We start from the raw sequence: 26,646 nt of genomic DNA on the forward strand, positions 1-26,646 counted from the left end.
CAGCACTTAGACATGGTAGTCCAATAACAGGCATGCCTAGGCCACTACATGGTGGCCCTGGGACATGTAGGACATGTGCCAGTGCCATGACTGATGTGTGAACAGATGGGTCTAAGCCACCAGGTGGTAGAGTTAGGAGATGGTTGGCATGCAGAAAGGCATGCTTAGAACACCATGTGGCAGCTCTGGGGCAGAGCATACATGTGAAAAGGAGATCCAAGTCCACCCAGTGGTGGTGATGGGACATGGGTGGTTGTGATGGTTTGTATATGCTTGGCCCAGGAAGTGGCACTCTTAGGAGGTGTGGCCTTGTTGGAGTAGGTGTGGTGTCACTGTGGGCGTGGACTTTAAGACCCTCATCCCAGCTTCTTGGAAGCTAGTCTTCTCCCAACAGCCTGCAGATGAAGATGTAGAACTCTCAGCTCCTCCTGCACCATGCCTGCCTGGAAGTTGCCATGCTCCTGCCTTGATGATAATGGGCTGAACCTCTGAACCTGTAAGCCAACCCGATTAAATGTTGTCCTTATAACAGTTGCCTGGGTCGTGGTGTCTGTTCACAGCAGTAAAACCTTAGCTAAAGCAGTAGCATAAGAAGAAAAGAACTCAGCCGATTACTTTGCAGCGTTGAAACAAGGCAGGTAAGAGAACAATGTCACTACATAGTGGCAAACAAGCAAGCCTAGGTTGTTATGTGGTGGAACTGAGAAGGAGTAAGGGTGTGAAGGGTCACACCCAGACTTTCGTGTGACAGTGCTAGTGAACAGGAAGCGTGCAATCAGGCATGGCAGTCCTGCTTTGTGGTGGTGATGGAACACGGTAAGCATGCATACAGGCAACCCTCACAGCCACATGGAAGTACCGGGGCAAGGTTTGTGTGTGAACAGGTGTGCCCAGTTCATCACAGAGTGGTACTGGGACACACAGCAAGTGTGTAAACAAGTGTGCACAAGCTGCCAAATGACAGTTCTGGAACACAACAGAGTTATAAACAAGTGTGCCCAGAGCCCCATGTAGTGTTGGTGTGACATGGCAGATATGTAAACAAACACTCCAAGGTCACCTTGTGGAGGCACTAGGATATGGGAAAATGTGTAAATAGGTGTGCATAGGCTGCCATGTGGTAGTTCTGCAACATGGTGCCGTGTGAACAGCATGCCCAGGCCACCATAAGGTATCACTGGGACATGGCAGATTTGCAAATAGGAATACCCAGGTCTCCATGTAGCAGCCCTGACATACCAGGTGTTCAGACGGGTTATTCCTAGGCCACAGTGAGGTGACGCTGGGACATGCAGGTATGTGAACTGGGATGCACTTCATGTGTAAATGGTGTGCTCCTGTGTGATGGTTTGAATGGGCGTGACTCCCATAGACTCATGTGTTTCAATGCTTGCCCACAGGAGTGGCACTATTAGGCTGTGTGGCTTAGTGAGAGTCACTGTGGCCTTGTTGGAGGAAGTGTACCACTGTGAGGAGGACTTGGGGGCATATATGCTCAAGGCCACTCCCAGTGTGGCTCACAGTCTCCTTTGCTGCCTGCGAATCGAGATGGGGAACTCTCAGTTCTTTCTCCAGCACCATGTCTGCCTGCACGCCTCCATGTTTCCCGCTATGACAGTATCAGACTAAGCCTCTGAACCTGTAAGCCTGCCCCAATTAAATGTTTTCCCTTATAAGAGTTGCCAAGGTCATGTTGCCTCTTCTCGGAAGAAACCCTAACTATGACACCTTGCCAGCAAATGGCAATGCTCACATAAGGCAGACATGTGGTCAGTCCTGCCCTGGCTGCCAGTCGGTGACCCTGGAACACAGCAGGTGTACAAACAGGCATATCCAGGCCACCACGTGGTGGTACTTGGACCTCACAGGTGTGTGAACCTGAAATTTGCAGGTTTCTAGTTAAGACAGTTTCACCTCTAGCAAATAAGACTCACTGTCTACATGGATGTCGGGTGGTGGCCATATCTCAAGAGAACAGGGAAGACACTGCACTTTCCAAAAGAGAGGAAGGGGTGGAAAGTCCACAAAGCAGAAGTCAGCCCTTCTGTCTTCGCTGTTGTTCTCGGATCTGAGACGGAACCTCGTTATCTTTTCGGTTGCCTGTGTCAGCTGGTGTCTCCCAAGGAAGTCTGGCGATCATAATTGATGTAAAGCTTGCTGGCTTTCTCTTTCATCTTTGGTCCTCCCGTTTTTTGGAAATTTTTAATTTCCTATAAGGGCTCCGACTTTGGAGTTCTGAGTCATCAGGAGCCAGAAGTCTGTGGCACCCTGCTGTGTCACCTAAGGAGTGAGTGCAGAAGTCAGCTTCATTTGTAACTTTATAGCTTCTTTCCAAGAGAGTGTGAGCCGAACTAGACAATTTAGGATGCAGAGTTCACAAGAACAGACTCAAAATGATCAGGGATCAAAGCTCCTACTAAAGGTATCTGTCAAGTGTTTCAATTTCAGTTAATATGTCAGGAATCCACGTATTTTAGGGCTTTTTTTTTTGTTCCTGGCTGTTGCCTTTCACCTGTTCAATCATGTTCCTGATTGTTTATTTGCTGATTTTTTTCTGATGATAACAGCATTCTTTTTAAACTTTTATTCTTCTCTCATACCTTATATCCCAATCACAGCTTCCCCTCCCTCCAGTCCCTCCCCCAACCTCACCTCTCCCCCAGATCAACTCCTTCCCTCTTTCCCCTCAAAAACAGAGGGGGGAAGCACACCTCCCAGGTATATCCACTAACATGGCCTAACAAGATACAATAAGACAGCCCAAACCCTGATATTACAGCTGGATGTGGCAACCCAGTAGGAGGAAAAGGGTCCCAAGAACAGGCAGAAAACAGTCAAAGACACTACTCTCCTTGTTGGAGGTCTCACAAGAACAGCAACCTACACAACCATACGCTATATGCAGAGGACCTAGATCAGACCCATACAGAGTCTGTGTTGGTCACATCGGTTTCTGTGAACCTCCATCAGCCCAATGGCAGCATGTTTAGTATAAGAATGCACTGAGGCCCATATCTGCTGTTAATAGATTTAGGCCTCTTCTAGTCTGGTGGAGTATTCCCGCAAGGGATTCCACGAGGTTCTGTATTGTTCCTAATGCTTCAGACATCTGTTTCTTGTCCTTTACAGCCTGATTAGACAGATCATGGCAGTATTTCTAAAGATAGTGTTGTTGCAACATCCAGTCTTGTATCTGCTATACTTTTCCTCCTCACTACAAAGAGAATGAGAATAGGAGCTCTTTAAATCTTGCCCAGGGATCTACCGATAAGGTGATGTATAAACTAGAATAGGGAGCCCACCCATTGAGGAGTGAGGCAATGGTAGGCTCGTGTTCCTCGGAGTAAAAAGAGGCCTGTTTGTGGCCTACTTAACAAGAAATACTTCTTTTAGCTTCTCTTTGTCTGGGCATCAGGTTTATAGTTTTATTATATAGCTGTTTCTTTAACATTCCCGTACAAATGCTTCCCTGGAGGTTTCTATTACAGCGTGGAGCCCGTCTTGATAATGTAATCTTTTCCAATTTGGATTCTCATGACCCATTTCCCTTCAGTAGGAAGATCCCATGTGGTTAGGCAGATAAAATCTCCTGAGTTCATTCTGATGCTAGTGACTCTAAAAACTTTCTGGGTGGCCCTCGTTTATGTAATCAAGAAAGTCCTCTTTCCAGGTCTGTCATCCTATTCATTTGAGCAATTAGGAGACCCTATTTCATTTCCAGGAGAACATTCATACCATCTACAAGGACAGGCTGTTATCTGGGAACAAAGCCAAGCACAAATTAGCAAGCTTCCCCAGGACAGGTATTATTCTTGAGTCTTGCAGGGCTAACCTAACCTTCTCTGCCAGGCTCCAATCCTGACAAGCCATTGGCCCAGATGCCTTCCCTAAACCTGGTCATACGACAGAGATGTAATGGAACTGTAGACACATTGGCTCACGTGTCATCACTGAGGCTGGTATTATTGGAGACTGTGCAAGCTTGTTGGCTCACATGGCACCACAGAACCAGGTCAAATAAGGCAGGGTTTGTGTAGGCATGTTGTAGCATGTGGCATTTCCAATTCTATCCACACAGAAATGGGTCATGGATACATTAGGCCACATACCATTTCCAAGCCTGGTCCTATCAGGGGCTGTATAGGCAGGGTGTCCCATGTGTCTTTTCTGAGCCTGGTCACATTGGGGGTACTAGGACATAGCACAGGTGGCATTAGGACACATCACAGGGCAAAAGAGGCATGCCTGTTCTACCATTCGGCAATACTGGGACAGGGCAACTGTGTAAACAACCATAACAAGGCTTCCATGTGCAAGACTGAGACACAAGTGTGCAAATGTGTGACTAGACCAGAGTGTGGCAGTGCTTGCAAGGACATGGCAGGCATATGATTAGGCTAGCACATGCCGCCACATGATGGTGCTAGAACACAGTATGCATGCTTATAGGTGTGCCCAGGCTACTGTATGCTGGTATAGGAACATGGCCCTCATATGATATAGAACTCTCAGCTCCTTCTCAAGCACCATATCTGCCTGCATGCTGCCAGACTCAATCTCTGATAAGCCAGCCCTAATTTAATGTTTTCCTTTTATAACAGTTGCTATGGTTATGGTGCCTCTTCACAGCAACCCTAAGACGTCAGTTGTGTGAGCTGGCATGTCTAAACCCCTATTCGATCACTCCGGGATAAACAGACATCTATACAGGCATATCCACACATCCTTCTGCCACTTGTGGAGGCAGTGCAATATGGCAGGGGGTGCAATGAGGCTTGCCCCATGCTTCTACATCTCAAGACTGGGACATAAAATGCTTGCATATGGGTAAGCGCCGGCCACCGCCTGCCCATGAAACATAATAGGCATGCAAACAGGTATGCACGTACCACAAGGGGCCAGCAGTGGGACATGACAGACACACAAACAGGTGAGTCCTGGGTGGCCCTGGGACTCAGAACCACTCAGACAGACCTGGCTGTACTGCCATGCATTGGCAGTGAAGCCCGGCAGATCTGCAAACAGGTAAAGGTGTGTTACAGTGTAATAGCACTGAGATGCCTCAGGAGAAACAGGTGTGCCGTATGATGATGCTAGGACACCAGAAGCATGCAAACAGGTGTGTTCTGCCACCATGTGATGACACTGGTCACAGAAGGCGTGTGAATGGCCTTGTCACAGCCATCACAGGGCAATGCTGGTACATGCCACATGTGCAAATAAATGTGACCCACCACCACATGATGGTGCTTGGATGTGGCTGACATGTAGATGTGGCTGGCATGTTCATGTGGCTGGCATGTACATGTGGCTGGCATGTTCATGTGGCTGGCATGTGGATGTGGCTGACATGTAGATGTGGCTGGCATGTGCATGTGGCTGGCATGTGAACAGCTGAATCCACACTACTACATAGCAACCCTAATACAGAACAAGAATGCTAACAGGCACGGCCATCACACAGCATTTCTAGGACATGAGAGGCATGCAATAGATGTGCCCTGCCACCGTGTGGTAGCACTGGAACACAGCAGGCACATGAATGGTCTGTCTGTGCTTTCATGTGGCAGAATTGGGCTGTGCGTTGCCACCATGTGGCAGTGAGTGTTTGTATGCTCACCTGCAAACTATTCTGTGATCCTGTGCCTTAACAGCATGGGTATACATGTTCACATGTAATTTGCACTGCTCACCTTGCAGCATTGGTATGAGCAAATGTGTGTTCACATGCAAGTCACACTGTGGCTAAGATGCTGTGGTCTCTCATACTTACTCTCTAATCACAGTACAGTGGCATGCCACAACATCATGGGCACAAGTGTTCATGCACACACCAGGCCATGGTGCTGTTCCACAGTGGCATGCACATTTGTGATCACACATGAGTCTCACCACTGCATGTACCTCAATGACACGGGCACGCATGTTCGTGTGTAAGCAGCTCCACAACACCATGCTGTAGCCTCATGTGCATTCGTTTTCACATGAAAGCTATGATGTAGCATCATGTCATGGTGGAGGGGATACACAGGTTCACATATGATCCAAACTATGGTGACCTGGTCATGTGTGGTCACATGTGAGCTGTGCTGTGGCATGATGTTGTAGTAGTGTGGTCAAATGAGTTCAGACATGAACCGTGCCATACTATGGTGCCATGGTGGTGTTTGCAAGTTCACTTACAAGCCGTGCATGGCACTTTATCGTGGAGGTATAGGAACACATGCTCACAAGCAAGCTACACCCTAGCACCATATTGCACTGGTATGGGCATGCATGTTACACCTAAGACATGCCTCAGCTTCATGTTCCAGAGAAGTTGGCATGCATGTCTACACACTTCAGCTTAGCGTGACAACATAAAATGATAGCATGGCTACACATAAATGTGATTCACATTATAGTACTATGTCAGGATGCTATGCTGCGTTGCCTCAGCTTCATGTTCCAGAGAAGTTGGCATGAATGTCTACACACTTCAGCTTAGCGTGACAACATAAAATGATAGCATGGCTACACATAAATGTGATTCACATTATAGTACTATGTCAGGATGCTATGCTGCGTTGCCTTTTCATGATGGTGTGAGCACATATACTTACTGTGTCATGACCCTGTGACACAGTGTTATGCCATGGTGTCATGGGCAAATGTGTTCACACATGATCTATGCCACAGAACCATGCCATAACTGAATGGGCATGTGTAGTCAATTGTGACCCACACTACTGCATCATAAAATGAAGGTAAAAGTATATGAGATTGCATGCTAGATGTGTCATGTTGCTGTTTCACAAAGGCATGGTCATGTATGTTCTCATATGAGCCATGCCTGTAATACCATTTCAGAGTGTCATGTCAGCATCATCTCATGTTATCTTGGGCACAAATGTTCACATGCACACCATGCCATGATACTGTGACATCATTCAATGGTGGCATGGTCATACACATCTATGGGCATGTAGTACTGCTCTGACATTGCCACATATGTTCACATGTGATCTGCACCATGGCTCTTTTCCCTGGTAGAATGAGTGTATATATTCACATTCAAGCCCACTCTCTTCCGTGCCACAGTGACTACCCCACTGATGTGTAAATATAAATATTCATATATCCTGGGGACCAGCCCCAGCAAGTCTTCTTTCTTGTTCTCGGTTCTTCTTGAGGCAGTGAAGGGGGAAGAGTTTGGGGAAGAGCTTTGTTGGGGGTAAGACTTGGTCTTGTGAGATATTTAGGATTGCTGAATAGTAATACAACAATTACCTTTCTAACTCCAAGTTACTTTGCTACTGTAGCTGACCTGCCTGAGTCCCTCTGAGGTCAAAAACTGCAATTCCTGGCATTTAGCACCTCATTGTAAAACAGTAGGGTATTAAGTAAAAAATTAATTGCTAGAACCTTTTCCCCTTTTGTCTAGATGCCCCTCCCTTGTCAGGATAGGGGGAAGTGTAGAGCAATAAACTTCTATTGAACCAGGAGAAGAGACTCATGCTCACACAAGAAAAAACTTTTACATAAGCAAATATGGAATAAACTCACATAAATTCATAACCAGATTCATGCATGTTTCTTAAATCTCCTTTCAAGCCTGCTGGGGCCAGCTCTCATACTGTCTCATAATTACATACTTACACACACATACACACACACATCTATATTTATATACAGAACAAAGACCAAGTGCCAGGGCAGAAAGAACTCACTCATTCTGGATGAAAATAAGCTCCAATCTTTGTTGCACAGAGAAAGAAAAAGCTTCTGCCCTTTTATTGCTAATGAATTAAGCCCAAGTCTGTAGAAGACAGTTTTGTTCTCTTTACTAAGATTAAACCTGCCTTGCTATTAAGAAAAGACCCGTTCTGTCCTATGATAAAGAGAAGCCTGCCTTCTCCTTCTCTCTCTACAGCATCTTCTTTGTTCCTCTTCCCCTTTGCATTCTGCATATTGCTCTTTTAGTATTACAGTGGCCTGATAGTTTTTAAATCATTCCCATCTGCATTCTCCTTCTAATCTTGCTTCTCCTGTTCTGATATCACAATAAGACCCTTACTCCCAATACCATTATTCCCAATGTTATGCTTTCACTTCTAAGTTCTTCTTGAGTTCAGTTCTGTCTTAAAAGGGTTCCCTCAGCTCAGTTCTGTTTCCTATCTTTGTCCTCGGCATGTATACATCTTTCAGAATATATCATCACATGGTAAAAAAGTTCACCACAAGTTTACACATAAATCCAAATCACAAATCAAATAAGAAGTTGAAACAGAGAATTTTATCCGTGCATCTCCATCAGGAATAATTATCTGGTAAACATTCATCACCTGTCACCAGCTCTACAGGTTCATGGAAAGTTAAAAATCATAACTTTTGTGAACAAGGTATAAGTAAAGTTTTGCATAGATAAACTGAGTCATTATTTTATCTTCTATCCTTGTACCTATAGTAAACCCTTAGTTTGCTTTTTATGATCGTTGGTTAAGAGTTTTACAACCTCATGGAATGTGTTCTGAGTAGTAGATGCCTGCTTGCTATCTCAGAAGCAATTCACTCATGGCACTAAAGACTGGCAGAGTTCTCAATGCAGTTTTGATTATCAGAGAGGACCTAATAACAGTCCCACTATAATAGAGCTTAATAAGCACTGGTATAATTTTATGAATTCTTATAGGATCATCATTAAGAATTAAGAAATCATCTATTTGTCTATATAGCATCATTACAAGACAGTACATCTTTGTGGGTCTGCAGAGATCTGCTCAAAGGGTAGGTTAACACCTAGTGGTTGTTATATATGTTTAATAATAACAAAAAAGGCATATTAATAGCAGGAATCTTTTCTAAAATTAATTTCTCCAGGGCCTTGTCTACTGAAGCAAATCCTCCATGAATTATATAATCCAAGGCAGACTCATCTCAGGAAGATCACCTATTAGCTTCTATGACAGTGCTGGAAACATATATGATCTATGCTTCTGAAGTACAATGTGAAACCATGAAAATATGTGTACACATGTGAGCCATGCCACAGCACTGTGCTACAGCGGCATGGGCACACATAGTTAATACAATTTCTGTCATGGCACTGGTTGCATGGGCATGTATGTTCACTCATGTGCTGAACCTGGGCACTATACGATAGCATTTTACATGTGAACCACACCTCGGCAATGTGCTAGATGGTGTAAAATACTTATTTACATGCTTAGACAAACACAAACTGCACAGCAGCACCATGCTGTGGTGGGGTGAGCCTGCATGTTCACATTTGAGCTGCACCACATCATGTGGTAGCCTGTTGTATCCATGTAATTTCACACCATCACAAGATCTGTGCCCCAATGGCATGCTCTATGCCATGGACATGTGTGTTTACCAGTTTTCCATGTACCATGCCACGGTGGCATGGGCATGCATGATTCCACATGAGGTATGCCATCGCACTTTGCCATGGTGCCATGCTGGGACATCATGGTCATGATTGGTCAAATGCAAGCCCTGCTGCAGCCATGCTGGGACAGCATAAGCCTAGAAGTGGTATGGCGCTATGTGTAAACCTATGTGTTAACATATGAGCACATGCTACTGTGGCACTGACATGATGTGGGTTGCTCCTGAATACATGTGTTAACATCACTGCCCCGCTGCACTTGGCATGATTCACATTAAACACTCACACTGCAAGGTGTGACAGTCTGGTGCTCCAGCACAGTGCCCTGGCACATCTCAGGTATTAACATGCATGCCCATGTCACAACTCCATGGTACCATGAAAATGTTTGTATGTAAATGTTGTAGTAAATATTTAAAAAAATTAAAAAAGTGTTTACCTCTTCATTGGCCCCGTGCCTCACTCTGTGGGCCCGATTTTAGTATGGACCCGAGCTCACCTCTGTTGCTTGGTCCGAGCCACCACGCGGTCTAACTTTGTCCACCTCTGTTCCGGGGTGTTCATTTACCCCAAAACCCACACAAACACAACTCTACAGCCCAATAGCTTTTCATACAGATTTATGTTTTCAATTCTCAATCCACAAACCCTCTACACAATAAGATATCATCAAATAGACAAAGATACAAGCCGCCCTTCTTTATGAGACATTAGACCTATAAAAATCCTTAATGTTCATAGCTATTTAATGCCAATTAATCCCACCTGGATCTAGTTGGTCTTTATAGAGGTTCATCTTGGACCTCTCTTCGTCCTCCTCCCTGCTCTGTCCTCTCCTCCCTGATCAACTCTCTCCACCTCCCCTCCCCAACCCAGTCACTGGCTGTCCTTTATTTTACTAATTAAAATGGGAAGGTTCAGATGAAGTCACCTCTTGAGTATGTGACTGGGCAGCCCTTCTTGGGGAAGTGGAATTAACATGAAAATAGTAACAGCTTCAGGACAACCCACATGTAAACACACATGTCAATGCACCATGGTGCAATACCAGAGTGTGGATCACATGTGAGTACATGTGTGCATACTGCTATAGCAGTTCACTGCAGTTTAACTCACATGTTGTCTTAATTATGGTTTCTGTGGCTATGAAGAGACACCATTACTGACCACAACAATTCTTATGAAGAAAAACACTTAGTTGGAGCTGACTTACAGTTTTGGAGGTCTACTGTATTATTGTCATAACAGAAGGCATGACGGTGGGCAGATCTACATGGTGCTAGAGAAGGCAGCAGGAAGTGAACTGGCTGAGAACTCAAAGTTCACTCCCACAGTGACACACTTCCTCCAACAAGGCCACACCTCCTAATGCCACTCTCTAAGGGCCAGGCATTCAAACACATGAGTCCAGGGGGGGCATTCCTAGTCATTCTACCATACATTTATATACTCATATTCATGGCACAAAATCATGAGTTAGTACATGTGCAAATAAAAAATGTGACAATGCTGTAACAGCACAGAGCAGCAGTTCACATGTGAACATGTATACCCACTAAAGGGTAAAAATATCTCAGCCTAGCACATCCTGACACAGAAACCCCTGTGCCCATGGACATCTGCTAGCACAGATGGCTCCTATCTGAAACTGCAGCTCCCAGCACAATTTCATTCTGAAACTGCAAAGACAGAACTAAGGCTAGAATTGTTTTATTGGATAATCCCACCCCCCCAATAGGTTTTGCCCTTTCAAACTCTACAAAACCTCAAATGAACCCTTTCCCTATAAAACTGGCAGCCTTCAGAGGCTCTGCCAGAGCCATACTGATACTGATGAGGATGCTTGCAGCTAACCATCAGACTGAACAAGGGGTCTCCAATGAAAGGGCTAGAGAAAGGACTGAAAGAACTGAAAGGGTCTGCAATCCCATGGGAAGAACAACATTATCAACCAACCAAACCCTACACAACTTCCAGGGACTAAAATACCAATCAATGAACACACATGAAGACACCCATGGCTCCAGTTGCATATGCATCAGAGGGTAGCATTGTCTGGCATCAATGGGAGGAGAGGCCTTTGGTCCAGTGAAGTCATGTTTTCCCAATGTAGGGGAATGCCAAGGTGCTGAGGTGGGAGAGGGTGGTTGGGAAAGGGAGCACCTTTTTGGAAGCAAGGGGAGGGGGAGGGGGATTAGAGTTGGGGGAAAGGGGATAACATTTGAAATGTAAATACAGAGAATATTCAATAAAAAATGAAAAAAAATAAAAATAAATTTCTTTAATTTCCTTGTAGAACTTTATTACAGTTTTGATGACTATTGCAATAAATCTATAACTTGGTTTTGGTATGGTGGCCATTTTAACACTATTAATTCTACCTATAAATGAAACTAAGAAGCTTTCAAATAGCTTTTCAACTTCTTTTCTCAGCATCTTGCAGTTTTCACTGTATAAAACTTCTATAACTTGGGTAAATGAATTCCAAAATGTTTTTGGGTTATTGTGAGTAGGTTTGTTCCTCTGGTTCTTTTTTCCTCCGTGTGTATTTGTACATGGAAAAGCACTGTCTGTAGTATGTTCATTCTTTCACCCTGCTGCTTCACTGGACACAGTCACAGCTCCACGCGTGTATTCATATCACTCCAAATAAGAATGCTTTAACTTTTTTTCCTTTCCTGATAGCTCCCCTTCCCTTTCCCTCACTTGTCTTATTGCTCTGGCTAAGGCTGCAAGTAGTATGTTGAATAGAGTAGGGAGAATGGACTTCATTGTCTAGTTCCTAATTTTAACTGAAATGCTTTTGAGTTTTTCATTTAGGATGACTTGCTGCGTGTTGCCTTTATTGTGTTGAGAGATATGTCCCCTGGATTCCTATATTCTCCAGGGCTTGTATCATAAAGATATATTGAATTTTGCCAAAGTTGGTTTTTCTCTTTTTTTTAACTCTTTTTTTATTGGAGATTCTCTGTATTTACATTTCGAATGTTATTTCTTTTCCCCCACACCCATCCTTCCTCCTGCTTCCCTTGCTTCCAACAAAAGTTTTTCTTTTTCTAATCTAGTAACACAACCATGTGGTTTCTGTTCTTGAATCTATTTATGTGGTATGTTTATTAATTTACATATATTGAACAACGCCCGTGTCTCTGCAGTTCATGCTGTATAATTGTCTGTGATGTATAATTTTTTTGATATGGGCTTGAATTTGATTTGTAAGTATTCTATTGAGAATCTTTGTATCCGTGTTTATCAGAAATATTGGCCTATAATGTTATTTTATTGTTGTTATTTGTTTTGGTTTGGTCTTTATGTAGTTTGAACTATTTGGGACTCACCAGACCTTGGAGCCCTCGCAGCCAAGGATCCTATTGCTCATGGGTTATATAGAACATGGTTAGCTACCTGCACACCCCAGCACAGATCCTCCAACCTCCAGTCATTCTAATGTTCATTTCCAGGGATGATGACTTTCTCCTGGCATCTTTTCCTTCAACTGGGACTCTAAAGACTTTGGATACATCCCTGCCAGCCCCCTTGTGGTGGTTTGAATATGAACAATTTCTGGCTCCTATGTCTGAATACCTAGCCCCCAGCAGATGCAGGAACTCTGAAAGATGTGGCCTTGAAGCATCTATTTCACTAGGGACAAGCTTTTGAGTTTCTGTGTGTCTGTGTGTGTGTGTGTGTTTCTATCTTGTTTGTGGATCAAGATGGTGAGCTCTCAATTGCTGTTTCACCCATCTGTTGCAATTCCCTTGTTTACTATAATCGTCCCTAACCCTCTGCAACCTTAAGCTCAATCAAATTCTTCTTTTATAAGTTCCCTTCACCATGGTTTCTTGTCACAGTAACAGGAAAGAAACTAACACAGATCTTCTAGCTTGTCCTGTAGCAGAGACACACGAAAACTACCTGCCGTTCCTGGCAGAGCCACTTGAAACTACAGTCACCTGGCAACTACTTGTACAAAATTATTCCTCCAGGCCCACACATCCTATGCTTCGGTCCAGCCCAGTGAATCCATCTGACACTACTCTAATTGCACTCTTCCTATTCAGAAACTGATGCTGAGCCTCATAGCCAGAGCTCTGGTCCATGCTAAGGAGTCCCATCTGTGCCTTCTGTAAACTTCAGATTTGGGGTGGGTGGCATACTGTGTGCTCCAGCAACTCCTCTCTCTGTTAGACGCACAATAATAACATGATATTTTTATTTTCTACAAAATGTGGACACTATAGGGCATCATGAAAAAAAAAAAAACAAATCATTGAATTATTGTCACAGATGAAGGCAAAGAAACCCAAGTAAATGCTATGGACCAGATCCCCAACAAGAACACAGAAGGCAACTTGCCCATAACTGAGAAAGCACACAAAAAGCCAAATACACAAAAGCAGAAAAGAAACTTCTCACCGGATATCAAAGTTAAGATGCTAAATACACAGAAAATGACGGAAGCAGTAATGTGGTCTAAGGAGAGGAGTCACCATGTCCAAGATGATCTAGAGAGAGAAAAATGAAGATATAATTACTGAAATACATAAAAACAGAGAGAAACAGAGAGATGGAGGGAGAGAGGAGGAAAGAGAGGAGAAGAAAGATAGGGAGGGAGAGGGGTGGGGAGAGAACTGTAGCCAACACATAGCCTTTCAAAAATAACTTTATTAATGGCTATCTTAGTTTGGGTTGTACTGCAGTGAAGAGGCTATGGCCAAGGCAACTCTTATAAAGAAAAGCATTTCACTGGGGCTGGCTTACAGTTTCAGAGGTTTAGTCCATTATCAAAGCAGGAAGCATGGCAGTGTCCAGGCAGACGTGATGTTAGAGAAGGAGCTGAAAGTTCTACATCTTTATCTGAAGGCACTCAGGAAGGAAGAACACTTGGCATCCTCAGGCAGCTAGGAGGAGTGTCTCAAAGCCTACCCCCACTGTGGAGTGAGGGCAATGCAGTTGAAAAGGCTAAACAGATGCCTAAAGAGATGCCTCTACCAAGGAAAATAGTGGATCAAAAAACAAACAAACAAATCACATCCTTGGAGGAAATGCAGAAATTAGTGCCACCATCAAGGACCTGAAAGGTGCAGGGGGTGGGGGTGACTGAAGAGGATAGTTCCCACCACATCTCCTTTTAATTGACCAGTGCAGAAGACACAGTCACACACAGCAGGTGTCTGAAACACAGATGCTTCCTTTCTTGTGGTTCAAGCAAGAAGTTATAAATCGAAAGTTATGTTCCTTGGGTGCCAAGCAGCATGTTCCATGAGTGGTTGTCCCTGAGTGGATCATGGGAATTGTCCACCCCTTGCTTCCCCACCCCAGTGGATTCACACCCTGTGGGTTCACAAACCCAAGAGTATATGGGTAGCACAAATAGAAATCAATGGGTGCTACTTAAAATGAGAACACAGGGTAGATAGAGGAGATAGGAGAGATTTGATCAAAATACATACTATGAAAATCTCAAATTTTTGAGATAGTCTCTCACTATGTAGTCCTAGTTGATTTGGAAATTACTATAAACTATACTCATTCAAATCACAGAGATTTGCCTGCTTCTGCCTCCAAGTGCTGTCTGTAGAAGGGTGCACAGTCATATCTAGCAAATAAATTTAAGTGTGTGTGTTTGTGTGGGTGTGGGGGGGAGGGTGTGTAGCCATTGGGCACACATTGAGAGACCTATGGCTCCAGTTGCATACGTAGCTGAATATAGCATTGTCTGGCATCAATGTGAGAAGAGGCCTTTGGTCTAGTGAGGGCACATTTCCTCATTGTAGGGGAATGCCAAGTCGCTGAGGTGGAGAGGGTGATTGGGAGTGAGTGCACCTTCCTGGAGACAAGTGGAAGGGGAGGGGGATGGGATCCAGGTGGGGCACGGGGATAACATTTCAAAAGTAAATACAGAGAATATCTGATAAAAGAAAAAAGAAAAAAAAGTGTGTGTGTGTGTGTGTGTGTGTAAAACATCAAATTCTATGACCCAAGAAAGCATAAAAACTGAATCAAAATTTGAAATTTTCCTAAACAACTCTCTAGTGCTAGCTGATAAAACAATGCCTTATGACGGACATCTAGCTGGGAGATGTGGATCTGAGAGCAACAGGAAATGTGGATCTACAAAAGTGACTTAGGCGTGGCTGCCATCCACACCACACCGTGGGCAACTGCTGAACCTGCACTGGCTGAGAACTCGTGTCCTGTGCTTTGCTTCACACTGACGATGGTACTGTCGTTGCCTTGGGAACCAGTCCATTAGATGTGAGGGAAATATCTCACAGCTAGTGCTTTGCAGATATCTCTCGTGTAAATGTCTTGGTGGCAGGTAGAGAACTCCACTGTGCCGGCAGCTCTGGAGACAGCAGCGCCAGTGTGTGATGTGAAGAGGTCGAAGCTCATGCACAGCTGCCCACAGTTCACTGTGTGTTTCCTAGATACACAAGTGATTAAACAGATGCTGGCTTTAGTTCATCAGAGATCTGCCTCCTAAGAGGAGACCTCAGACTAAGAAAAGCTCTTAGACTCATCCCGGTGTCCAAGTCCACCCTAGTGCTGTCGGGAAGTCTCTCAGAACTTGTTCTCTAACCTTCATGACGCCCTCCTTTCCTTCCTTCATCCTTCCTTTCTTCTTCCCTGCCTTCCTGTGTCTGTGTGTGCATATGTGTGTGCACTCATAGATGCAGTTTTCATGCGCAAGTGTGAGACTGAGGTTGATGTCAGGTGTCTTCCTCAACTATTACCTGCCTCATTAAAATGTTTTTAATTATTATTAAAAATTAAAATTATTATTTTATGTGTGGCGTGTACATGTGTGTACTATGTGCATGCCCAGTGAAGGTCAGATTAAGATGTCAAAACTCTCGAAACTGGAGTTGTGGATAGCTACAAGCCAGCAAATGGGTGCTGGGAATTGAACCCAGGTCCTCTGTAAGATCAATAGGCGTTGTAAATCACTGAGCCATCTTACCAATCTTCCACCTCATTTTTTTGAGACAGGATCTCTCCGTGAATCTAGAGATGACCAGTTCAGGCTGGACAACATGCTCTAAAGATCCTCCTGTCCCCTCCCGTGCACTGGGATTACAGATGTGCGCAGTCGTGCCCAGATTTTTATGTACATGCTGTGAATCTGAACTTGGGTCTTTCTGTTTGTGCAACAAGCGCTTTATAGACTGAGATGTCTCCCCAACCCTCCTTCCCTGCTCCTTTCTGCACCCCCACACTGCACCCTCTCCCCCCCCCCATCTTTTTGATGTCTGACTACTGGGCTTTCATGTGCTCTCTGCAGATAGGAGGAAAGATCTGAACCACCTGCTGTCCCTGGTTCCTCTTCTGCGAGCTGACGTCTGTTGATTCACTGCTGCTTTCCCAGTTCCTATAAGTGGGTCCTCCACTTTGCTCACTCACAGGAGCCCAGGCCATCTGCTGAAATGCTGCTGCCCCGACTGCTACCCTTGCTCTGGGTGTTTAAGTGGGCATCTGGACGCTGCTTTCTTCTCCATAGGGATCTCAGAGATACATTTCCATCGCTGACAATGGAGTTAAAGTTTGTGACGGTGCAGGAGGGTCTGTGCGCCCTCGTGCCCTGCACACTCATTAAGGACACCATGAACATGTGGTCAGACTTTGTCTTTGGGTCCTGGTTCCACGAAGGGGAGAATACAGACCTTGATTCTCTGGTGGCTACAAACAACCCACATCAACCAGTGCAGAAGGAGACACAACGCCGATTCCACCTCTCTAAGGACCTGAGGTTCAATTACTGCTCCTTGGACATCAGAGACGCACAGAAGAGTGACAGCGGTTCTTACTTCTTCAGACTACACAAAGGAGGTGTAACGTGGAATTACTGTGAGCAGAGGATCTTTGTGCAAGTGACAGGTAAAGTACTGGCTCCATGTTGGCCACAGAGGAAACTCTCAGGGCAGGGTTAGGACCCCAGCCTGAGAGTTACTGGGAAATGAAGAAGGGAAATGGAAGAGTTGAATCAAAACCTGGGCTTCTCAATAGCTGTCCTTCACCCCCACCCTGATCCCACATGTCTTTCTTTCCTCACCAGACCTCACTCACACCCCCAACATCAGCATCCCACAGACTCTGGAGCTTGGTCATCCTACCGACGTGATGTGCTCTGTGCCCTGGGCTTGTGAACGGGGAACACCCCCCATCTTCACCTGGGTGTCAGCTGCCCTCACATCTCTGGGCCCCACAACCACGTTCTCCTCAGTGCTGACCCTTACTCCCGGGCTCCAGGACCATGGAACCAACCTCACCTGTCAAGTGACCTTCCCTGGAGCTGGTGTGACTGTTCAAAAGACTGTCCAGATCAATGTCATCTGTGAGTGCAGCCAAGGCTGGGGATCCACAGTAGCTGCATCATAAATCATAGTTGAGGACTGGGGACTACAATGGACCCAGACATCATCCCTCTTGCATTCTATGCTTTCTGGACATTTATGAGAAATGTTACTGAAACCTGAGATGCTAAATTCTTTTTTTTTTCTCCAAGATTCTGCACAGAATTCCACAATCCATGCCTCTGGAAGAATTGGCCCAGGTAGGGGGAGTCATCTTGGGTTGGAGGAACAGGGTAAGGTCTCTTTAGCCCAGAGCAGGTTCCATCCCTTTTTACCCTGAACAAAAGACCCCCTTTTTGGATAGCTAATGACCCTCCTCATTCGCATCACATTCAAGTTCTGGAACACATTCCCCCCCCCCAGCATTCTCCCCAACCCACCCACCCCCACCCTGCTTCCCCATTGTTCCTCAATCCTTTAGACTTCTGGACTTAGTCCTGAACCATTCCAGAGATAGGTCAGCATTCACAGAACAGAATCACACACCCTACACTTTGAGTCCATTCATGAATCTGCCTGAAGCCTTGAGTCTGTCAACAGCTTTGATCTGAATGCTTCTGCAGGAAACCGGCAATGTGGGCAAACATGCAGCACAAACACAGGGCTGTCCACAGAAATTCAGTTTCCTTCTCAGAACAGACCAGTGACTACACCCAGTACCAAGCTTTGGTTTATCCACATGAGAGAACTCAGGATTCAGTAGCCTACTGACCATCGTTCCCCATGACTGGTACACACTGATTGGATCTGGTTCTGTGGACAGCTTCTACTCTCTGGCAGACATCCCATTGATGTTATTTTGCTAAAATCAAGTGCCATAAATAGTTTCATATCTGTTTCACAGGTTGTGTATGTGTGTGTCTGTCTGTCTGTCTAAATTACTAATTTCCAAATGCAAATTACAGTGGACTCTCCTTCATAGACATTGGACAGTGGAACATTTCCAAAAGGGAGCCAGGAGAGTTTGTACTTTCACCGAGACGCTGTGGATGAAACACTTTCTGTTTTGTTTTAGTTTTGGTCCTAAGGACTGATCCTAGAATGAGCATTGACCCATATCCCTGTCCATGAGAATCATTTGTATCTTTGTCAGTGTCAGAAGTTTTGCATTGCCTTGAACTTTGACCAGATTAAAGATTTTATGTACTTTGATCAGATAAAAAGAAAATATAGTGATGGAGAGAGCTCAGTGGGTAAAGAGCTTGCCTTGTAGGAACCTGAGTTCAATCCCCAGAATCTAAATTTCACACACACAAACACAGAAGGGGGGAAGGGAGGGAGGGAGGGAGGAAGGGAGGGAGGGAGGGAGGGAGAGAGAGAGAGGTGGCTTGATATGGGGGCACGTGCTTATAATTCCACCTCTGGAAAGATGAAGAGAGGCTCACTGGTCATTCAGTCTAGCTTACCAGTTTGTGCAACCCGGTCTCAAGAAAAATGATAGATAGTTGACCATTTGTAAGTATAAAGTCCTGTGGTTATTATGAGCAGCATTGTTGACCTCTTTGCAATTTGGTTTTGAGGCAGAGTCTCTCTGTGTTATTATGTTGGCCTCAGACTCATGGAGATATATCTGCCTCTGTCTCCTGAGGATTGAGACTAAAGGCATTTGAGTTCCTTATAAATTTAACTGTAAGAATTCTTCCCTGGAGGCTGGAGAGACAGTTTACTAGTTAAGAGCCCGGATTGTTCTTGGAGACTACCTGGATTCACTTCTCAGCATCCACGTGGTGGCTTATAACTGTCTGTAACTCCAGTTCTAAGGAATTCAATAGCTTCTCTTGACTTCAGAGGGCACTAGACCCTCAGGTGTGCACATGCAGACAATTAAAAATATAAATTTTTAAAATAGTTCTTTTTGTGTTCTTGACAACAGTCCCTTACCACAATATGCACACATGCTCCCAAATTCTGTAGGTTATTGATATTTTCTATTGCAATTGTTGGTTTTGATGCTTGATGCAGAATCTTGCTATGTAATGCAGACTGGTTTTGAGCTCATCCTTCTGAGTTGCAAGATCAGAGATGGCCACCCTGCCTCTGTGACGGAGGCTTTAATTATGATAGAAAGTGACTTTTCTGATAGATCATTGGACAATAGATGAGGGAGGCATGAAGGCATGAACTAAGGCAGTCTCATGTCTGGGGATGAAGTTTGGAGGGCCATATCTAAGTGCTACTGTGAGGGGGAGGATTCTGTCTGGGATTACCAAGTAAATTCAGCTCCATCCACCTTTCTTCAGGGAAAACAGAGCCCCTGGCAGAGGTGGTAAAGGTAGCTATGGGAGAAGCAGCTATCAAATTCCTGCTTCTTGGGATCTGCTTCTTCTTCCTCAGGTGAGTGTTGCCCCTTGGACAAGACAGAGGTATGAGTAAGGCAGAAGCCAAAGAATAAATCCTAGATCTTCAGTGCTGGGACCTTGAGGTTTGGGATCCAGGTAGGGAGTCTTTGAGTACTAACAGCTCTTCACCATGATGACATTTGGAGAAACAGAACTGATAAAATGTACACACACACACACACACACACACACACACACACACACTGGATTTATTAGAGTGGCTTATGAGTTCTGGTCAATGGTCCTACTATTTCAACAATAGCATCTTCTCACAGAAAGTCCAAGACCCCAATAATTTGTTCAGTCCACAAGACTGGATGTCTCAGCTGGTCTCCTGTATACACTGGAATCTCGAAGTAGACTCTAATACCACTGAAGGAATAAACTTGCCAGAGAGAGTGAGAACAAACAGGCAAAGAGCAAGTGCTTCATTCCTCATGGCTTCATTCTTCAGAAGCTGTGGCCCAGATGTAAAGTATATGGCCTTACCTCAAAGTATCTAAATTTAGGATAGGTCTTCCCAGCTTAAATTATTCAACCAAGAAAAATCCTTCACCAGAGTACTTCTCCACTTGGCTTAATTTCATACAAAGTCAAAATGGCAACTGAAAACACCCATCATAAGAAGAAAGCTGTCTTCCACAGCTAGGAGGTCCTGTGCTCTGTGTGTCTATCTCTCCCCAAGTCACCCTTACAGCCCATGACTGGGGCTCAGGGAAAGAGGTCAGTGACTATGCCTGCCCCCCTACATGCCCACATTGAAGGCTCTGTCTCCTCACTCAGCATGAGACCCCATGAGAAGAGAGTGAAGAGGCCAGAAACACATGTGGATCATGCAGTCACTGTCATGGATTAGTCTCTCAGGTGAGTGATGTGGGATCCCAGCATCTGATGTACTTTAGGACTCTTTCCTGTGACGGACCCAGTATTCTCCTGTGAGTTCATATCCCTGTTAGGTCTCATGATCTCCATCTCTTTCTAGAACTCACTGTGGTTCTCTTCATCCTTCACCCCAAGACTCATACTGACCCCTTTGTTCATCCAACCTTAATCATCCCTGAACTTCCATCATTCCATGGTCACTGACTCTCCCTTGTGTCCTGCCTATGTAACAGGGCCCCAGACCATGATGGTAGTACCATTCAGGCCATAAAATTCAGCACATAAACAGTTACACCACCCAAAATGAAAACAAAGGCCTAATCCATCAAATCCATAGTTTGGGGCAAGTCTTTAAAGGTACTAACCTGGTCTTTTGACTTCTGTAGTTCTTTTTCTAACTAACTGTGCTTGTTAACTAAAGTATGTCAAACTAGAACAGTAGGTTTTGTACTTAAAAGCTCATGCTGAGAAAGGTTTGATTGCTGCATTAGGATCCCAAACACCAAGTATAGTCACCAACAAGCTAATACCATTTTTCTATTGGATTAAACCTATGTCTGAGCAGTCTTCACTAGCGAATACTTCACAACATTTCTGGGGGTTCCACCAAGATTCAACACATGGGGTCTCAGAGCCCATAAAAATGGAAAAGCATATGGTGGTCAAAGAGTTCCTTAGGGTATACAGCCTGAGTTCCAGATTCCCCAGTACTCCCTTTTATCAACTGCTGCCTGAGGTTTCTGAAGAGTCTGACACCTCCCTTACAAAACGAAACATTAAAAGTCACCTGGTCTGTCACCTCCAGAAGTGAGTCTGGTTAAGGTGACTTCTGTTTGGACATATGGGACAGGTCAGGCTGCTAAACCAGTGTCCAGGCTCCCCAGGTCTATTCAGTTGTAGGAATGTGTGCTGGCCATCCCTAGTGGTCCTCCCTCTCCCCCTTCTCCTCCCTCTCTGGTGTGTGTGTGTGTGTGTGTGTGTGTGTGTGTGTGTGTGTGTGTGTGTGTGTGTTCTGTATTGACCAGTGGCTCTCTGTTGTGTGAGAATCCCCTGGCTTAAGACCTGTGCCTCCTCTTGGTAGGGACCCAAGCCCTTTTGTCTCTACCAGGTTTGCTCAGAGACACTGCCCTCCCCAACAAGTAAAAACCTTCACCTGTCCATCTCTCTCCCAGACTGAAAGCACTTGCTTGTTTTGTTGCTTGACTTCTGCTCAGGGTTGGTCTTTGTGTGGAGGTGGGGAGGGGCTGGGCCTCTTGGAGAGGGAATAGACCCCCCAGGTAAGTGGTCCCTCTACTCAGTGCCCTTCTAAGCAGCCCCCTCCCCCAGGGAGGAGGAAAGTTCCACTGGAGTGGGCCCAAAGGAAAAGAAAATTCCACTCGTTTCTCTTTTATGATTTATATCTTATTTTCAACTAATGAACCATATAATTGGAAAACTCAAAAGACACCATCTACTTAAAAAAAAAAAAAAAAAAAAAAAAGTAGATGAACCATCCCTGGGCCAGGCAGGGAAATCACTACCATATGATACATTATAAACAGAATGTATTTTGCCTTCTCTCCAACACTAACCAAGGAGATTTAACATTCATTGGGTTCTTTATAAAAGAATTAAAGACCGCTGCTAGAAAAGATTTCCTTTGCCACCCAGTTGGTCCCAGATATTAGAGGAAAAAAAACTGTAAAAGTTTAAAAATTTTTAAGTATAAACAGGTTCCAGTTGCTGGAGGTAACCCAAAAGATGTTTAACCGCAAAGAGCTGAATGGGACAAACTAAAAGTCACTGTCACCATCTCTAATAATGAGACACAGTTACTTATGATACCCGGCAAAATTCTGGTGTTTACCCTCTGTGAGAAGAATATCTCCCAACTGAAAGTTCTGCCTCTAATCAAAGTCCAAAATACAGTCGGACTATCTCTCTGATTAATAACAAAGGTTTCTGGGGATATGGGCAGAAACCAGCCCCCACCCCAGGACTGGCTTAACACCAACTTTCTATAATTATTCAACTAAGCAGTTCAGCTACCCCAGATTAAACTATATCCAATGACCCTGGAAACAAAAAGGGAAACTGTAGTCCAGATTGCCTCCCTTGTAGAAACAGGCATCTTTGTGTACTGCCAGCCCCCTGGACTATGCTTCTGCCTGTGAAGAAAACTGTGACATCTGATTCCCATGAATCTGAGTCTTCCAAAGAAACAGGTCTACACTCTCGTTGACCTGAAAGACACATTCTTCAGCCTCCCTTTGGCAGAGGTGAGTCAACCATGTTTGCTTTGAAATGGACAGACCAAGAGGGTGTTACCATGGGCAACACACTTGAACCGAGTTACTCCAAGGATTTAAAGACACTAAATGCAGAAGTATATTACAAAGGAACCACTGAGGGACTGCTGCAAGAGTTACAGACCTGGGCTACAGAGTTTCAGCTAAGAAAGCTCAACTTTGAACATCAGAAACTGACTATCTTAGCTAGCCACTAAGGGGAAGCAGATCCCAACTCTAAAGACCAAAAGACAGGTTCAAGAGTTCCTAACGTTAAGTATTGCTGCCTCTGGATATCAGAGTTTGTGGAAATATCAAGGTCTCCATATACCAGCAAATACACCAGCACTAAAGGCGGACAGACACTGGGCTCTTAATCTGGACTGACACTGAACCAAAAAAAATTGTCTGAGGCTTTAAAAACAGCTCTGATTTGGCTCCAGCCCTAGCACTTCCAGACTTCTCAAAACCTGTTTCATCTGTTTGTCCTTGAAACTAAAGACACTATGAAGGGTTATGTAACATTCGGACCATGGAAGCTTGTCTAGACAGTCGGACTCTATACCCGGTCTAAGAGCTGTGGCCACTGCTGCTGGTCTAAGGAGAACTAAACAAACACGTTAACTTTGGGTCAAGATCTTATAGTCACGGTATGCCATGGCACAGTTGAGGCCCTCCTTAGAGGAACTCCAGAACAATGGCCTTCTAATGCCTGTGTGACCTAGTACCAGGCCCTGCTCCTGACCCACCTTGAGTTCAGTTTAAGAAACTGGCCACCATCACCAACCTTCTATCCTTTCGCCTGGTGACAATGCCCAGGGGCTCATCCATGACTATCAAAAGATCAAAGATGAAGCCAGTTATATAGAAACTGCAGCTGTTACTTTACTTTTTTATTGGATATTCTTTCTCTGCATTTACATTTCAGGTGTTATCCTCTTTCTCCCAATCCCATCCCCCTTCCTTGTCCACTGCCTCCATGAAGGTGCTCCCTCTCCCAACCACCCTCTCCCACCTCAGCACCTTGGCATTCCCCAACACTGGGGAAACGAGCTTTTGCTGAACCAAAGGCCTCTCCTCCCATTGATGCCAGACAATGTTATCCTCTGCTGCATATGCATCTGGGGCCATGAGTCTCTCCATGTGAACTCATTGGTTAGTGTTTTAGGCCCTGGGAGCTGTAGTGGGTTTGGTTAGTTGATAATTTTGTTCTTCCCATTGGGTTGCAAACCCTTTTAGCTTCTTCAGTGTTTTCTCTAGCTCCTTCATTGGGGTCCCCATGTTCAGTCCAATGGTTAGCTGCAAGCATCCTCCTCTGGATCAGTATGGCTCTGGCAGAGCCTCTGAGGAGGCATGAATATCGGGATCCTGCCTGTAAGCACTGCTTGGCATCAACAATAGTATGTAGTTTTGATGGCTGCATATGGGATGGATTCACAGGTGAGGCCGTCTCTGGATGATCTTTTCTCCAATCCCTGAGTTGTTACTTTAACTTAAATAATTTGGGCCCCAGTTATGTACCTAAGTGCAGAGAGAAGAACCAATCAATCTGACCCAGGCTCTCCGATGGAAAAAACAAAAGAAAGGACAATTGCTGTATTTTTACTTCTGTGCATGTCCATGGTATGTGCTCTGTGGAGAACAAAGCTTCTTATCACTAGGGAAAGGACATTAAAAACAAACAAAATCTTGGCCCTCCTAGAGGCTATTCATCTTCCTCTACAAATTGCTACCCTGGGCCACTGACATGGCCATCTGACAAATCACCCTAAGACCAGTGAGACCTATTGATATTTTGATGACAACCCAGTGCTTCCTGAGACTCCATGGTAAAGAAATGGACAGCTCAAACACATATGTGATGAAGAACAACAGAGGGAAAAAATCATTTTCCAAGAAACATCTGCCTTGACTCTGGTAACTGACCTTCACCAGACTCTGAGATCCAGAAAATGGAGTTGTCCAGATTAAGGTGTGTTATATCTAGACTGGATGCCTAGCTCAGGATAGCTCACTAGCTCAAGATATCTCACTAGCTGAGGATATCTCCACCAGATACTAGTTTTGTGCTCAAGTAAATCTAAAACAGATAACCCTTACCTGGAAAAGGGTCCAAACGAGTGAGCAACACCGTATCAGACTCTGGGAAAACTGACTTCACCAATATCTGGCCTACCAGGGAGGATAAAAGTACTTGCTAGGTTTTTTGTTTGATTGATTTTGGTTTGGTTTGGTTTGGTATTTTTCTTATAGAAACTAGCCATCTTTTCTGGGTGAGTAGTCCCTACCTCCTAGCCAATGGGATTTAACAATGTCACAGATTTCACAAACCAAACCTCCCAGTGAATAGTTAAAGCTTTAGAAATAAATTGAAAACTTCATTGTGCACATGGGCTTTAGATTTTGGGGCAGGTAGAAAAACTAAACAAAATTAAAAAAAAAAAAAAAAAAAAAAAACTACACCAAAACTCTATTAGAGTCTATTGACTTAATGAGAAGGGTAGATAGACCTTCCTTTCCTTTGCTCCAGGCCTGCTGCCTACTGTATAGGACGGGATTTACTCCCTCTGAGATTGTGTTTGAAAGACGTCCCCCGCTGCTTCCCAGGATCAGACCAGCAGTTGGCAGATTTCCCACATCACCATAAACACTCCAGTCCTCCGTAAAGGCTGTTCCCTGGGCTATCCAGGCTGACTTTGAAGTCCACCACCAGTTTTCCCTTGCTTGATTCTGCAGATGCTCTCTGGGTCAAGTGGGTAGCTAAAGGGGCACTGAAACCAACTTGAAAAGAGTGCTGAAAGATTATTCTCTCCATTCCTTAGGCTGTGGAGACAGCTGACCTCACAGCACGGATCCACCACACCCAGGTCAAGAAAGCTATGGATGAGGATGCCAACTAGACTGTCTCCAGACTATGGAGCTCTTAAAATTAAATTTTCATCTCGCTCCAGACCCTTCTGCTTCCTGTCTCTCTACGTTCTCTTAAGTCTTGTGTTTTGTTCTGTAGGTATGAATATAAGGTTATGGTCCCACCCCCACAGCCTTCTGGGCTGGAACTAGTAACTAAGAAGATGGATACAGGGAAGGCATTGACTAGTGTGACTGTAGACCACTAACCCATAACCATCTTGACCTCTGTAGACCCCCATAACCATCTTGACCTCTGTAGACCCCCATAATCATCTTGATCTCTGTAGACCACTAACCCATAACCATCTTGACCTCTGCTCACTGATGCCCACTTAGTGTTTGGTTGTATTGAAGAAAAAAAAAGAATACAAAGATACGGGAGTTTATCTTTTGAGGTAGAAATACAGAGTTTACAATTCTATGCATGCCCTGAGACTGGGCCTCTAAGTTATCAGGCACAAGAGAGTCTCCGTTGCAAATACTGGGATTAGGAAAAGGTTCTG

The 26,646-nt window shown here is 44.6% G+C and overlaps 1 protein-coding gene across 1 annotated transcript; it reads left to right on the top strand.

The window, feature by feature from the left end:
- Positions 1-16,818: 16,818 nt before the first annotated feature.
- LOC308418924 (myeloid cell surface antigen CD33-like) lies at positions 16,819-26,349 on the top strand (the record flags this gene model as incomplete). The annotated part of the gene is made up of 5 exons (XM_080914447.1): positions 16,819-17,269; positions 17,448-17,726; positions 17,898-17,945; positions 19,986-20,079; positions 26,241-26,349. 5 exons carry the CDS (start codon positions 16,819-16,821, stop codon positions 26,347-26,349), a joined length of 981 nt encoding a protein of 326 aa, XP_080770573.1.
- Between the last annotated feature and the right edge of the window lie 297 nt (positions 26,350-26,646).

Source organism: Micromys minutus (assembly GCF_963924665.1).
Source record: "Micromys minutus genome assembly, chromosome: 3".
NCBI classification, from domain to species: Eukaryota; Metazoa; Chordata; class Mammalia; order Rodentia; family Muridae; genus Micromys; species Micromys minutus.